At 34.1% G+C, this 13962-nt stretch overlaps 1 protein-coding gene and 1 non-coding gene across 2 annotated transcripts; one reads left to right on the top strand and one right to left on the bottom strand.

The window, feature by feature from the left end:
* The first annotated feature begins 282 nt into the window (after window positions 1-282).
* On the top strand, window positions 283-355 carry Trnav-cac. The gene has a single exon. It is a non-coding gene; the product is annotated as a tRNA-Val (tRNA).
* A 7809-nt stretch (window positions 356-8164) lies between these two features.
* LOC121735852 (39S ribosomal protein L19, mitochondrial) lies at window positions 8165-10583 on the bottom strand. Its single transcript, XM_042126817.1, has 6 exons — window positions 10436-10583; window positions 10058-10297; window positions 9783-9925; window positions 9437-9616; window positions 8848-9002; window positions 8165-8339 (listed from the first exon to the last, which is right to left on the bottom strand). The coding sequence occupies exons 1-6, from the start codon at window positions 10500-10502 to the stop codon at window positions 8207-8209; spliced, it is 918 nt and encodes a 305-aa protein (XP_041982751.1). The 5' UTR covers window positions 10503-10583; the 3' UTR covers window positions 8165-8206.
* Window positions 10584-13962: the final 3379 nt, after the last annotated feature.

Raw genomic sequence — 13962 nt, 5'->3', positions numbered from 1 at the left:
GGTGTTATGACGTTGACATCCGCTAAGAAAGGATTTTGATCAATTCTACCCCCAACGGCATAAAATAGGGGATGAAAGTTTGTATGTTAATTTTAAACCGATCGGGCTGAGACCTTAATACCTACTTAATTAATGATATTATCCTTCTTAACGCGAGCGAAGCCGCGGACAAAAGCAAAGAACGATAGGGTCAAAATTGAATGTCCTGAACTCTATATGACTAGAGAGTGAGTACTGTGCTAACTGCTGTATCTACTCTGCAATTTCGCCATCTACAAATAAGTTTCCGTAGTGTAGCGGTTATCACGTGTGCTTCACACGCACAAGGTCCCCGGTTCGATCCCGGGCGGAAACAGAACTTTTTGTTTTCTTTTTGGTAGCACTAGTACAATACAAAAATAGTAAAATACAAACAGTATAAACAAGATCAAAATAAGTTTACTCTATTACCAAATAGCTCCTTAACATTAATTTTAAAATCACACTTTGATTGTTCCATGCCTAAACTTTTCTGTCCTAGGTATCGTATCTGAGATCGATAACCTTAATCAGGCAATAAACTCAAAGGTAAACTATTTTAATTTCGTAATCATCGCCATATTTAGAACTCCTTATTCGAACATTTAAATTCAAAAATCGAAAAAATAATCCAATTTACGCGGTTTTTTTTTTAATTCACTTACGCAAAGGCAAAGGAATGCATCGGAACAGCCACGCCGCGGATTATCGGTTAGTAACCTATGCACGTGTGTCTATTTTGGTTCTAGTTTGTGGTTACTCCGAAGAGATAAACGGTGTCATCACAAACGATAAGAGGCTTGAGTTATGATAAACACTGTAACATGAATGATTTATCATCATAGGAAATCATAGTAGACATCAAATAAAAAACGTTATAGCTGCACTTGTCAAAAGCAAAATGATGAATGAATAATTTTATATACATATTGTAAATGTAATTAGGCCCGTGACCCATCGTTTTAAAAGAGCCAAATATGAGTAGTTCTTGACTACCTTTAAGAGCGTCCGTGACCTAATGGGTACCTTTGGTTATCACTCGTAGAGGGTGCAGGTTCGATCCCGGGTGGGATTTACAACCAATGACCAATTAGACATTTTCTGGTCTCAGGTACATAATACGGACGCTCATACGGTGAAGAAAAGCATCGTGAGGAAACTCGCACATTCTTATGAGATAGTTTTTGTATTACAAAAATGCAAAAAAAAAAACATTACATATTAAGTATATAACTACGACTATATTATATGAAGACCTCTGTGGCTCAGTTGGCGGGCTGTTGGTAGCTCAAGCCGGGAGTTGCAGGTTCGAATCCCGCCAACGGGACAAAAAGTTTTTCCTGGGTCTTGTATGTGTATTAAATATGTGTATCATATAATAAAAATCTTAAATATATGTATAGTATAAAAAGTATTACTTAAATATCTTTCTGTTGTCTGGTACCTGTAACACAAGTCCTTCAGGTACTTAGCGCGGGGCCAGACTGACGTGGTGTGAAACGTTCATAGATATTATTATTTAAAAAAATATATAACTGTAGCATCATTAACACCTCCATTGTGGGTATTGCAGACACAATAGATTTTCAATTGTTATGCGACAGCCGGGTGCCGCTGATGAGTTAAGAGCAAATTGAATCATCTTTGTATTTCTTAATTCATAGTTAACTTAAGGCTAATATAAACTAAATCATTCAGAATCTCTCAATTAATAGATTTAAAAAAGTTGTTAAAGAATGTTTGTGTACCAAAGCATACTATAAAGTTACTGATTTCATGAATGATAGTACACCATGGGAATAAGGTCGCCCCTTGCAGAGCTGTTTCTATATAATATTATGTATAATAATTGTACACTTGTTGTATTTTATTTAGTCATAATGACACTGTTATTTTATAATATAATATTTTTTGTAATTTTCCATCTTTTTAGAAAAAGATGGCCCTGTGCGAGTTTTTTACGCCGGTTCTTCTCGCCGGGTTAGTTCCCAAACTGGTGGTAGGCATCTGTGTAGCCCCGACGTTCAGAGAATATTTGAAAAAATTTATTCTGAATAAAAAATTTTGAGTTTGAGTTTAAAGCTGGATAGTGATATTGATAGGGACTACTCACACTTACACCATTTAATTCTAATAAGATTGGGAAAAAAATTTAACAGTAAAAAGTAGTTAAGTATAAAAAACTTTTTATGTAGTAAAAATGCAATAATGTTTGAGTAGGTAATACATATACGCAAAATCTACAGTGTGTAAACTGTAAAGTCCTCAGAATAGATAATCAATAGACTGCACAAGTGCATTTTTATAAATTCATCAATAGCATGCATTCCAGTGTTGTGTTTCTGATGTGTTGTATCTTATGGAATTGTTCATGAAATTCTGCAAATTGTAACGAAGCTTGTACTTACCCGGCAACAGGTGGACACTTCAAGACTTTGCCGTGAACACTCGAAACTTATCACAACACCAAACTTTTTCACTATCGTACATGTCAGATAAAGTTGCAGTGTCTTATAAATATTCAATAGAGTTAGGTTCTAGATTTAACTGCACTAGTCCACTTGCACGCAATTGCATCAATATCCTTCACAAAACGACAAGTGTGGGAACAACTTCGCAATCACGAAATAAAACTTGAAAGAAACTTTGTTGCAATGAACTGGCAAGCTTATTAGCAGCTTGTTTTGTAAAGCTACATTTTTATACTCCGTATGGTCCATAAGAATCAATCACGTTAAATGCATTCTGCATTTTGCTTATGCAAGCAAACTTTTATACCGTATCGTACACAAGTAACAACAAAAATTAAAGAATTACAACTTACAAGTGCTTCCATCTGCGGATAAACAAAGAACTAGTTTTTGACAGCTATCTGACAGCATGTTTGTCAGTGTCAATTTATGACGGTGACATTTTCTTTTTTTTTCGTCTTTAATAGTAGGGTTAAGTCATAGTATCCCAGTGTCGTTAATGGTTTTAATCAGGGCTCGGAACCGGTTTGAAAATACCGGTTTATTTCGGTTAAAACCCGGTAAATATATCGTTCTTTTATTTACCGGTTAAACAAGCGAACGGTTTTTACGCAACCCAAATGGTAAAGGTTACCGGTTACTAACACACAAACAAATTAACCGGTTAATTCTTCGATCGCGCTTCTTGGAAATCTATTTTTATCGACGACGACGCTTGGGAGTTGATATGATAATTTCGCAATTATTTTCACCTATCTTTTTTTAATTTTAGAATGTTTTATTTTTTTATTGTAATTTTTAATTTAAAAAGAAATGTTAGATTTGACATACAGAGATCTAAGGGCCGGGACACAAAAACACGATACGACGTCGTATCGGGTATTAAAACACGGGCGGATACGGGCGCGGGCGCACGCGTCGAAACACCTCATTTAGCGCTGCTAGTATAATTTTTATCTCGAGCGTGTACAGTTGTTTCGAGTAGATTACCATGGATTAGTTACTAATTTACTGCGAAAAGCGTACGCCCGCGCCGTGTGCCCGCCGTACGCCGTAATTTAACGGCCGTAATAGGCCTCCGCGCGGCATTTTTAGGTAGCGCGCGCGGCTTCAAAACCGAGCACGTCACACTGATTATTTTTTAAGGTATTAAATATTCATTTAAAAATTTTAAAAACTTATGGTGTATTCCGAACACTTCAAAGAATTCGCTCCCGTTGGAAATTTAACTTAAAGTTAATTTTTCAACAAATTGGACAAATGTTAACTAACGAAATTTTCTCGAACTTCCGTCCTCATTGTACATTTAAAAAAATGTTTAAATAATTTTCGTAAAAATTTTTCAGTTCGTGGAGCCCTTTTTATACACATGCAGATCACGCCATAAAAGTTTAAAAAAATCAATACTTTGTTTAAATAATAATTTTATAACTTACTTAAAATACAAAAAAATAGAAATCCAAGTAATATTGTCAAAAAAAAATTGTTTCATTTATCATCACATAATTGTTTTATATTAATGAAAGACATGTATTAACTAAAAAAAAAATATTTTCCGCCATTTGTTTACAAAAAAATTATAAACAAAATTAAATGGACTATTTCGATGCTTTTAAAAATTTCTTTTGCTTAAATTTATGCTCTAGAAAATATTATGATTTTTAGAATTAACTTTTTTTCTTAATAACAATATTTAATTGTTTATAATCGTTTTTTTTATATTTCTATTGTTTAACCCTTAATTGGGCGCATGCGCATCAAAAAACTTACACAAGTAGTCGCATGGAGTCTCTACTGACCCCAAATTAAAAATGAAAATAAAGTTGAAGAAATGAACAAAACGAAGTACCTATTAATTATGCGAATCGTTAGAATGCTTTATGATAATTAATCACAATAAGCAATAACCTTCATTTGCCTTTATACAACTAAAAAAAAATCAATCAACTACTGCTCTGTCTCGAAATCTCTTAAATATCACTATGGTTGTGATCGAGATAAAAAAAAAACAATTAAGTATTCAATTTGATGACCAGATTTTTTTTGAAACACCGAAGGAAGTAGGTCCTGAGCTAATTCTGACAAACATATTTTCCTCATTTGTATGATTTGTTACGCACGTTATATTTTATCTTCAGAAACCTTCCAGCCTTCAGCCTATTTCACTATCAATATTAATTTTAACAATAGAAATATTTAAAAAACGATTATAAACAATTAAATATTGTTATTAAGAAAAAGTTTCTAAAAATCATAATATTTCCAAGAGCATAAAGTTAAGATTTTTTTTAAAAGCATCGAAATAGTCCATTTGTTTATACATTTTTTATAAACAAATGGTGGATTTTTTTTTAGTTAATACATGTGTCTTTCATTGATATAAAAACAATTATGTGATGATAAATGAAACCAAATTTTTTTTGACAATATTACTTGGATTTATAGTTTTTTGTCCAAGTTAAAAAGTTATTATAAACAACGTACTTATTAATTAGGGTTCCGTACCTCAAAAGGAAAAAACGGAACCCTTATAGGATCACTTTGTTGTCCGTCTGTCCGTCTGTCAAGACCCTTTTTCTCAGGAACGCGTGGAGGTATGAAGCTGAAATTTATATCAATTACTCAGGTCTACTGTCCCTTGAAGCTGTGAAAAAATCAAACTTCTAAGCCAACGCAATCAAAAGATACAGCCGTTTATGCCGCAAATTTTCGACACTTGCAAGGGAATCAAAACCTACAGGGTGCTTCCCGTGAACTCAGAATCTTGAAATTTGGTACGAAGCAACGTCTTATAGCATAGATAAAGGAAAAATTACGAAAACCATAAATTTTTAGTTACATCACATAATATATATTTTTTTAATAATTTTAAACTTACTACCCATTTCCTCATAAACGCGTAGAGGTATTAACTTGAAATTCATACCAAATACTCAGGTCTATAATACCTTTAAGCTGTAACAAAATCAAACTTCTATGTCAACGCAATCAAAAGAAACAGCAATTTAAGCTGCATATTTTAAAACTCGCAAGTACTCGCAAGGGAATCAAAACCTAAAGGGTACTTCCAGTCGACCTAGAATCTTGAAATTTGGCATGAAGCAACGTTTTATAGCACACATAAAGGAAAAATTCCGAAAACCTTAAATTTTTAGTTACATTACAAAATATATATTTTTTAATAAATATAAACTTATTACTTTTTTCCTCATGAACGCGTAGAGCTATCAAGTTGAAATTCATATCAAATACTTAGATCTAATTGACGAACTTTGTAAACCTTGCAGGTTTGTACGGAACCCTCGGTGCGCGAGTCCGACTCGCACTTGGCCGGTTTTTTTTTTAAAACTTTTATGGCGTGATCTTGTTAAATATGTTTGTATAATATACTAGATGTCCCGCGCGGCTTCGCCCGCTATAATTAGGAATTTTACAGAAACCGTACATTTTCCCATAAAAAATAGCTATACTCCCTTCACGTAAATATTGCCATAAAAATTGCTGACAGTAGTTCGTGAGATAAACCTTTCCTAATATTTCCCCCGTTTTTCCCACATTTTCCTGAGTTTCTTCGGTCGTATTAGGTTAGCGTTATAATATATAGCCTTATTCGATAAATGAGCAATCTAACACTAAAATAAGTTTTTAAATCGGACCTGTAGTTCCTGAGATTATCGCGTTCAAGCAAACATACTCTTCAGGTTTATAATATTAAAGTATAGATTTCTTTAAATTATCGCTTGACAAATTCGTGTCTCGATCTAAAAGACTATGAAAAGTACCAATAACAGGGTCATAATAGGCTCATAATCATGGGACGATGCATGGTATAATATGGTAGTGATGATGATGATGATGAATGTAATTTGCATAGTAGCATATGCTTTCCGTTCTTAAAACAACGCCGAAACTCCCAAACTTGTATCTATAAAGAATCAGGAGTTCTCTCAGCACCTTCCGAACCACGGTATACCAGGTATACCTCGGTGCAAAATCTTACTTTTTTGTAGCATATGCTTAGCATACTTCTCACGAAACCGAAGTCACCACATGTTTTCCTATAAATTTTGAGGAGCTCCCTCGATTACTTAAGGACCCTTCATCAGATGACCACTTTTGTGAATATAATACCAAATTGAGATGGTACCCTATATACTAAAAGAAAAATTTTAAAAATTCGTTTACAAACGGTGGAGTAATTGTTGAACATAAAAAAACGAACATAACACCTCCCCCATTTTGAAAGTCGGTTAAAATTGTAGCCTATGTGTTATTCTGATGTATATGCTATATTATTGTAAAGTTTCATTAAAATCTGTTTAGTAGTTTTTGCGTGAAAGAGTAACAAACATCCATACACCCAAACAAACTTTCGCCTTTATAATATTAGTAGGAAGTAGGATGTTTAAGGGCTCCACGAAGTGAAAAATTTTTAGGAAAATTATTTAAACATTTTTTTTTTATGTATAATGAGGACGGAAGTTCAAAAAAATTTCGTTAGTTAGCATTTGTCTAATTTGTTGAAAAATTAACTTTAAGATAAATTTCCAACGGGAGCAAATTCTTTAAAGTGTTCGGAATACACCAGTTTTTAAAAATTTTAAATTAATATTTACAATATTTCGCGGTCCGAAATTCGACCTTTCGCGGTCCGCACACGGACCGCGGTCCGCCTGTTGCCTGCCGCTGACTTAGACAATAAAGCAAATACACTTTTTAAATCGAGTAAAATAAAAAATAAACACTACATTTTTTAACTGATAGTTGTTAAATACCTAATAAAAAACTAATTACCTATTAAAATCTATATAATCATTTTGTAAAAATCAAAATTGTCTGAAACGAGATGGTTGCCGATAACAGGCATAAATCATAATATTCATCCTACAGCACACATACAAACTACATAGTAATTACAATGTCCATTACTATTACTGAATTCTGATGAATATAATTTGCACATTAACATATAGTTTCCGTTTTTAAAACAACGCTGAAACCCCCAAACTTGTATCTATAAGGAATCCCGAACCGGTGGTAGGCAACATGTAGTTCAACATTCTGAAAATATTTGATTCAAATTTATTCAGAAATAAAACAATTTTTATTTATTTATTTATTTAATCAGTTCCGTCAGCACCTTCTCAACCATGGTATACCTTGATGCAAAATTTTACTTTTCGCTTGCGCACGGGGTGGCAACGTCGCGCGCGGCAAATTACCGGTTAATTTTCAATACCAAAACCGAAATTAAAGAAAAACCGGTATTCTGCGTTTACCGGTTTTTACCGGTAAAGTCCAACCTTTAACCGAAATCGATTTCGGTTTGGGGTCAATGACCGAAACCGGTTTTGTTCTGCAACCGGTTTCCGAGCCCTGGTTTTAATAATTAACTATCCTGTTTATGACGTATTAATATAATTTATACAGGTAAATATGATAATAATGTAATAATATTGTGTGTATTATAATATTTCTCTATAATATTAACATTGTCTGCACTTTATATAATCCCGAAATCCCAGGATTAAGAAATCCATAACAAATTATGGACCTAACTATGTACTACGTGACAGGGAAGGGGGGGCGATTTTAGAAACTGGTCACGTAGTAGAAGTCCACTCCTTAAAGAGTAAAATTAGTCATATTAACAGTAGATGATAATATATAGTTTTACTTTATTTTACCTATATTGTAACTAACAAATATACAACATTTCAACCAAGTTGTGGTTGAGGGACAGCCGAAACTCGCTTCCTGGCGATCTTACGTCTGGACACTCGCATTTGTTGCAATTGATTGTACACTTCACCCCAAATTTCGCTCTGATCTTCAATGGGAATTGTTTTTCTAAAAAAAAAGAGAATAGAAAGTTAAGTAAATGAAAATATAAACACATTGTATAACAGTCTAATAAGTATCAAGAATCGGAATGCAAAATATTGATGGATCAAATCACTGAAAGATTAAACAATTTTACCCCAAATTTTCCAGCACTGAGCAGGCTGATGTTAACTATTACTTACAACACTTTTGAACAAAAAAAAACTAGATCAAAGATGGTCTACCTACTAATGCCAACGGCATTGTAGCTACAGGCAGACATACACAAACACAGACAGACATGTCTAGTAGTTGAGTCTTGGTAGTCAAAAAGAGGCTAAGACTTTGTATTAACAAAGTAAATGATTCATAGGCAGTTGACGGATCTACGTCATTTGTTCGGATTGTCTTTTCCGTGTTGGCTGTGATCTGTCGGATAGATTCGACGTAATGCGGCCAAATTACGTAGGTCCGCCATCTGCCTATGAATCAACTTCATTTCATCATTCTCTGATAGTACATGATAATATCATACCTGTACTGTTTCATCAAGTCATATTTCTCCCAGGGTGTTTTCCTCAGTTCTCTCCTAACTCTGTCCTTCTCCTTCAAGTGTTCCTCAATATTTGAAACTCCCTTCAAGTCTTGTCTCTCCCATCTTTCCAGCCATGGTCTGGGTTTCAATTTTACCTGAAAAATATGTTGCAAGATTTTTCAGAACATATTCAAGTAAAAGTAATTTTAGTACTGCGTATTGTGGATAACATGTGTATAGTTATTAAATGTTTTATAATTGTTTTATCTATTTTATATAATAATTTGTCAGAAATTGTCTTGGCAGAGAAGACCAATTAAATTAAAATTTAAACAATGTTTGGTTTTCTCAGCTAAGACAATTTTTAGTGTATTAGTAAGAAGGCTAATAAAAACATTAGCCTTCTCACTAATACAAAAAATTCATATACTTAGTGAAAACAGATAATTATTATCTGTTTTCACTATGCGAATTTTTTGTATTAGTAAGAAGGCTGATGTGTTTATTCATCTATAAACTATACTGCCTTTTAATAACCAAAATTTGTTTCTGCTTATGCTTGCCTATGAACAGCAAAAAAATCTTATACCTGGATGGGATTGACTGGAACTGGTGTGCCTTCTGGAAGTAACTCAGGGTCCATGTCCAGAGGAAATGTGCAGTACTCCGGCAGAGCATCTCTCAAGTAGAACAACTTGTCATCAAGGCGTTTCTCCAACTTCAAAACTTGGATTGACTGTATGGTTGGATCATACAACTCATACCTTACCTGAAAATATTTTTTTACGTTATAAGTTCAAAGATTTTTAGGAAGACAATATAACCAAACACCTTAAAAAATATATTTTACAAAATATAAATTATTTTAATTTTCATGACTTCATTGACTGGCCATTGATTTTGTAAAGTTATTGCTATACAATTTATCATTGTACCTCAACACCTTGGTGGTCAATGACATTTCTCAATGTGAATTCAGCTCGGAGACCACAACCTTTACGCTCAATACAAATCCCCACAAATCTGTTTGTCTTGCTCTGAGCGTGCGGATCTGATATGGCCACGGCTAGAATTGAACCTGTGAAAATTGTTTTTGATTTGAAAAGGTAACAAAGAAATCCAAAGCTTGTAAATAAAAATTATAAAAACTGAAGAGTTAAATAAGTCATAATTCAATTTGTAGAAGTTTGTATCTATTATTTGTCCTTACCGACGTAAAACTCTGGAATATCTAATTGGCTTCTTCTTTTGAGCATGTCAGCTCGTTCCATCTTTTCTCGAAGTGTATTCCTCCATTTTGGATTTGGGTCAGGCAAAAATTCAGGATAGATGTGCCTGTACTCAAGCATAGGATTTTGGAACCCGTGTTTGCGTCTCATAGGTCTTTTCACCTCTTCAACTTTTTCTGGTTCTTCAAGCTTTTCAGGCATAGTACTCAATACTCGAACGTCTACGGAAGAAAAGGTTTTAACATGTAAAAATAACTATTACTGCATTGTTTACAAATATTATTTTATTAATGTGGTGCGCATATTTGTTATAATATTCAAAAAGAAACAAATAGGCGAGGAACACACAAAATACTAACCTCTTCGCACAAGCCATTTTGCAACTCCTAAGGCGTCCAGGGACCCTTTACGTATTGCAAGAGACATGGCTCTTTAATATTTATTAGATATTTATTTCGAAGTTACGTTTGGACAAGCAGTTTTCAAATTACAAAATTTTACAAGATTAAAACCTTAAAATTACAATTTACCATAAACTTTTTTTTTTTTGTTAATTCGTCCCGGTCGGGACAGGCAAAGGGAGCGTTGCCCATACAGCCATTTCTATGTTTTCTCTATTTATTGAATGATAGACTACCTATGTCAAGAGTCAAGACTCAAGTAATAAAGTACTCTGTGACTCAAGTGTCCTGTGTCAACTTCAACTGCCGTTTTTTTTTTCTTATATTGGCATTGGGCATTTCGGATATAACCATGGCCAGTGTCGAGTATAATATTATGGCGGGAAAACAATATTCTTTTCCACAATTTTTTCTATATCGTCAGGTCAGTCAGGTCTAAAGTCTAGTCAAAGTCTTAGTATAAAGTCAATACAGTCAAGAAGTCAAGTCGGTCGATTCAGTAAAGTGGTAGACGCTTTACTGAAACTTTCGATGGAGTTTTGGAGGGAACACAAAAGAGCACGTTTCTGGTTATTACATCACTTTCCTACACTTGTGCACGATAACAAATATCTAATGGTTAATATCCTATTAATATTACACATTAAAAACCTAGATAATACAATTTTAGGAAAATAATACAAAAACACAACATCACTCTTTCACATTCCCGGCAAAACTCCAACTTCAACTGCTTACACTTTACAGGCTACAGCTGCAGTCTGCACTCTGCCATTGACTTTTATAGTGGACGCGGCATAATGGTCTCTACCAAATCAAAATACTGTGGCCGGTCCGCCATTTTATGTTCCGGTTCTCCGAGGTACATTAACTGTCAAAGTGTCGTATTATAGGGATGTCGAAATTGAAAGAAAATATCGATATATCGATACATCGATTTTTGAAAAAAATATCAATATCGGTCTCGATATATCGCGAAAAAAATATCGATATATCGGTCAAATTTTTCGACCAATTTGCTTTTTTTAAAATTAATTTATAGTCCGTCAAAAAAGTGTCGAAATTTAAAAAAGTTTGTCCTTGGATCGGTACGTTTATATTTTTACTAAAATGTTTGTTATTTTACCGATGGCTTGACTTCGTATGTGCTAATTTAGTTAATAATTAGACAATAAATAAGATTTGTGATAGAATAGTAATATAACATGGCTTGATTTTCGATATTATTTAATCAACATAGAAATTAGTAGATTTGACGTTTAGTGATGTACTTTTTTATCGAATTTAAAAAATATAAGGTTAAGAATCTGATCATTTATTTAAAAGATTTTAACCTTAATAGCTCACTTATAACTTCTTACTTATCGATATCCTCGACAAATATCAACCGAGTGTCCCATCACTATAGACCGCCATGTTTAGTTCTTGGCAATATGGCGCCGGCCACACTTTTTTGTAGTTATGTCGCTTCCATCTGTTTCCTTATTCATTGCACTCTGCACAGATTAATGTATATTTGTCGCAGGCGAATTGTATAATCTGCCGTATTACATTACGGCTAGCTGTTTTAAAAAACAGGGCTGTTTTGTAATGCGGCGCGGTGGTTTAACGATTAGCCGGATTGTCATTGCTATACGTTCTTCAATAAGGCTGCCCACGTTTAGCCACATCGTACTTTTTTTTACTCCTCGTACCGGTACTTTCTTTACTGTTTTACATCGAGAATAATATAAATTCATTGCACCTAAAAATTGCTCTGAAATTTACTTTTTTCTTTCACTCAAAACTTCGCAAATTAGCAACACACTTTTGGTATTCAACGCCATTGTTGTTGTTATGTTACAGCCTACAGGCAGCGCCAAAAGTATCAAGAATCGGAACTAAAAACTGTCAAAGAGGCGACTTATCTTTCGCTTTATTACATTATGGCTAGCCGTTTTGAATAACGTATGGCGCCGAATACATTCCGGCGATTTTTCATTCAGCCACATTCAATCCGGCTAATCAATAAATCTCCGCATTACAAAACGACCTTGTTTTTTAAAACAGCTAGCTGTATTGTAAAACGCGACATAATATGGCTCCCGCAGACAGGCGCGATATACCTAATCTATATACTTAATATTATAAAGCGGAAGAGTTTGTTAGTTTGTTTGTTTGTTTGAACGCGCTAATCTCAGGAACTACTGGTTTAAAAGTTCTTTCAGTGTTAGATAGCCCATTTATCGAGGAAGGCTATAGGCTATACTTTATCACGCTAAAACTAAAAAGAGCGAAGAAATAGAGGAAAGTGTGGAAAAAACGGGAGGAAATTATTTGAAAGGGCTTATTTGAACGCGCTAATCTCAGGAACTACTGGTCTGATTTCAAAAATTATTTCAGTGTTAGATAGCCTATTTATTGCGGAAGGCTATAGGTTATATTTTATTGCGCTAAGACTAATAGGAGCGAAGAAATAGAGGAAAGTGTGGAAAAAACGGCAGAAATTATTTGAAATGGCTTATTTGAACGCGCTAATCTCAGGAACTACTGGTTCGATTTGAAAAATTCTTTCAGTGTTAGATAGCCCATTAATGGAGAAATGCTATAGGCTATATTTTATCACGCTAAAACTAATGAGAGCGAAAAAATAGAGGAAAATGTGCAAAAAAATGGGGAAATTATTTGAAAGGGCTTATTTGAACGCGCTAATCTCAGGAAATTCTTTCAGTTTTAGATAGCCCATTTATCAAGGAAGGCTATAGGTTATATTTTATCACGCTAAGACTAATAGGAGCGAAGAAATAGAGGAAAATGTGGAAAAAAAGGGAAAAAACGGGGGAAATTATTTGAAAGGGCTTAACTCATGAACTACTAGAGCAATTTTTCTGTTATTTGGCACAGATAAGAAGTAGACCACGTGAAGTATCATAGGCTATTTTGTGGACTAATTTGTCTGAGAAATATCTAATTTACGCAGGCGAAGCTGCGCGGAACGCTATATTTCACGTGGTCACGGCATCACGCGTAAACGGTTGGACCCATTTTGCTGAGATTTGGTATAAAGATACTTTGAGTCTCGAAAAAGAGCATATGATACATTTTGTCCCGGAAAAATGTACGGTTACTGCACAATATACTTTTATGATTTGCGCGTAAACTATTCAATCTATTTTGATGGAATTTGGTATGGAGCTACTTTGAGTCTCGGGAATGGACAAGGAATACTAATTTTGTCCCAGAAAATGTGCGGTTCCTGCAAAATAAACTTTTATCATTATCGCCTAAGCTATTCAATCTATTTTGATGAAATTTGGTATGGCAATACTTTCAGTCTCGGGAAAGGAAAAGGGATACTTTTTATGCCGGAAAATATACGGTTCCCGCACAATAAACTTTTATGATTCTCGCCTAAACTATTTAATCTATTTTGATGAAATTTGACATGGAGATTGGAGATACTAATTTGAATCTGGGACAAGGAATGTTTTTTTGTCCCGGAAAAA

The sequence above is a fragment of the Aricia agestis genome, chromosome 18 (genome assembly GCF_905147365.1).
Source record: "Aricia agestis chromosome 18, ilAriAges1.1, whole genome shotgun sequence".
NCBI lineage: Eukaryota > Metazoa > Arthropoda > Insecta > Lepidoptera > Lycaenidae > Aricia > Aricia agestis.
This window is presented reverse-complemented; position numbering and strand designations above follow the sequence as displayed.

Excerpts from the sequence above, each read along its gene's own strand:
- LOC121735852 (XM_042126817.1), bottom strand. The coding sequence starts at position 10,502 with ATGTCTCTTGCAATACGTAAAGGGTCCCTGGACGCCTTAGGAGTTGCA. Across the intron at positions 9,003-9,436 it reads TTCCAGTCAATCCCATCCAG|GTAAAATTGAAACCCAGACC; the intron begins GTATAAGATTTT and ends CATATTTTTCAG. Across the intron at positions 8,340-8,847 it reads GACTTGATGAAACAGTACAG|AAAAACAATTCCCATTGAAG; the intron begins GTATGATATTAT and ends CTTTTTTTTTAG.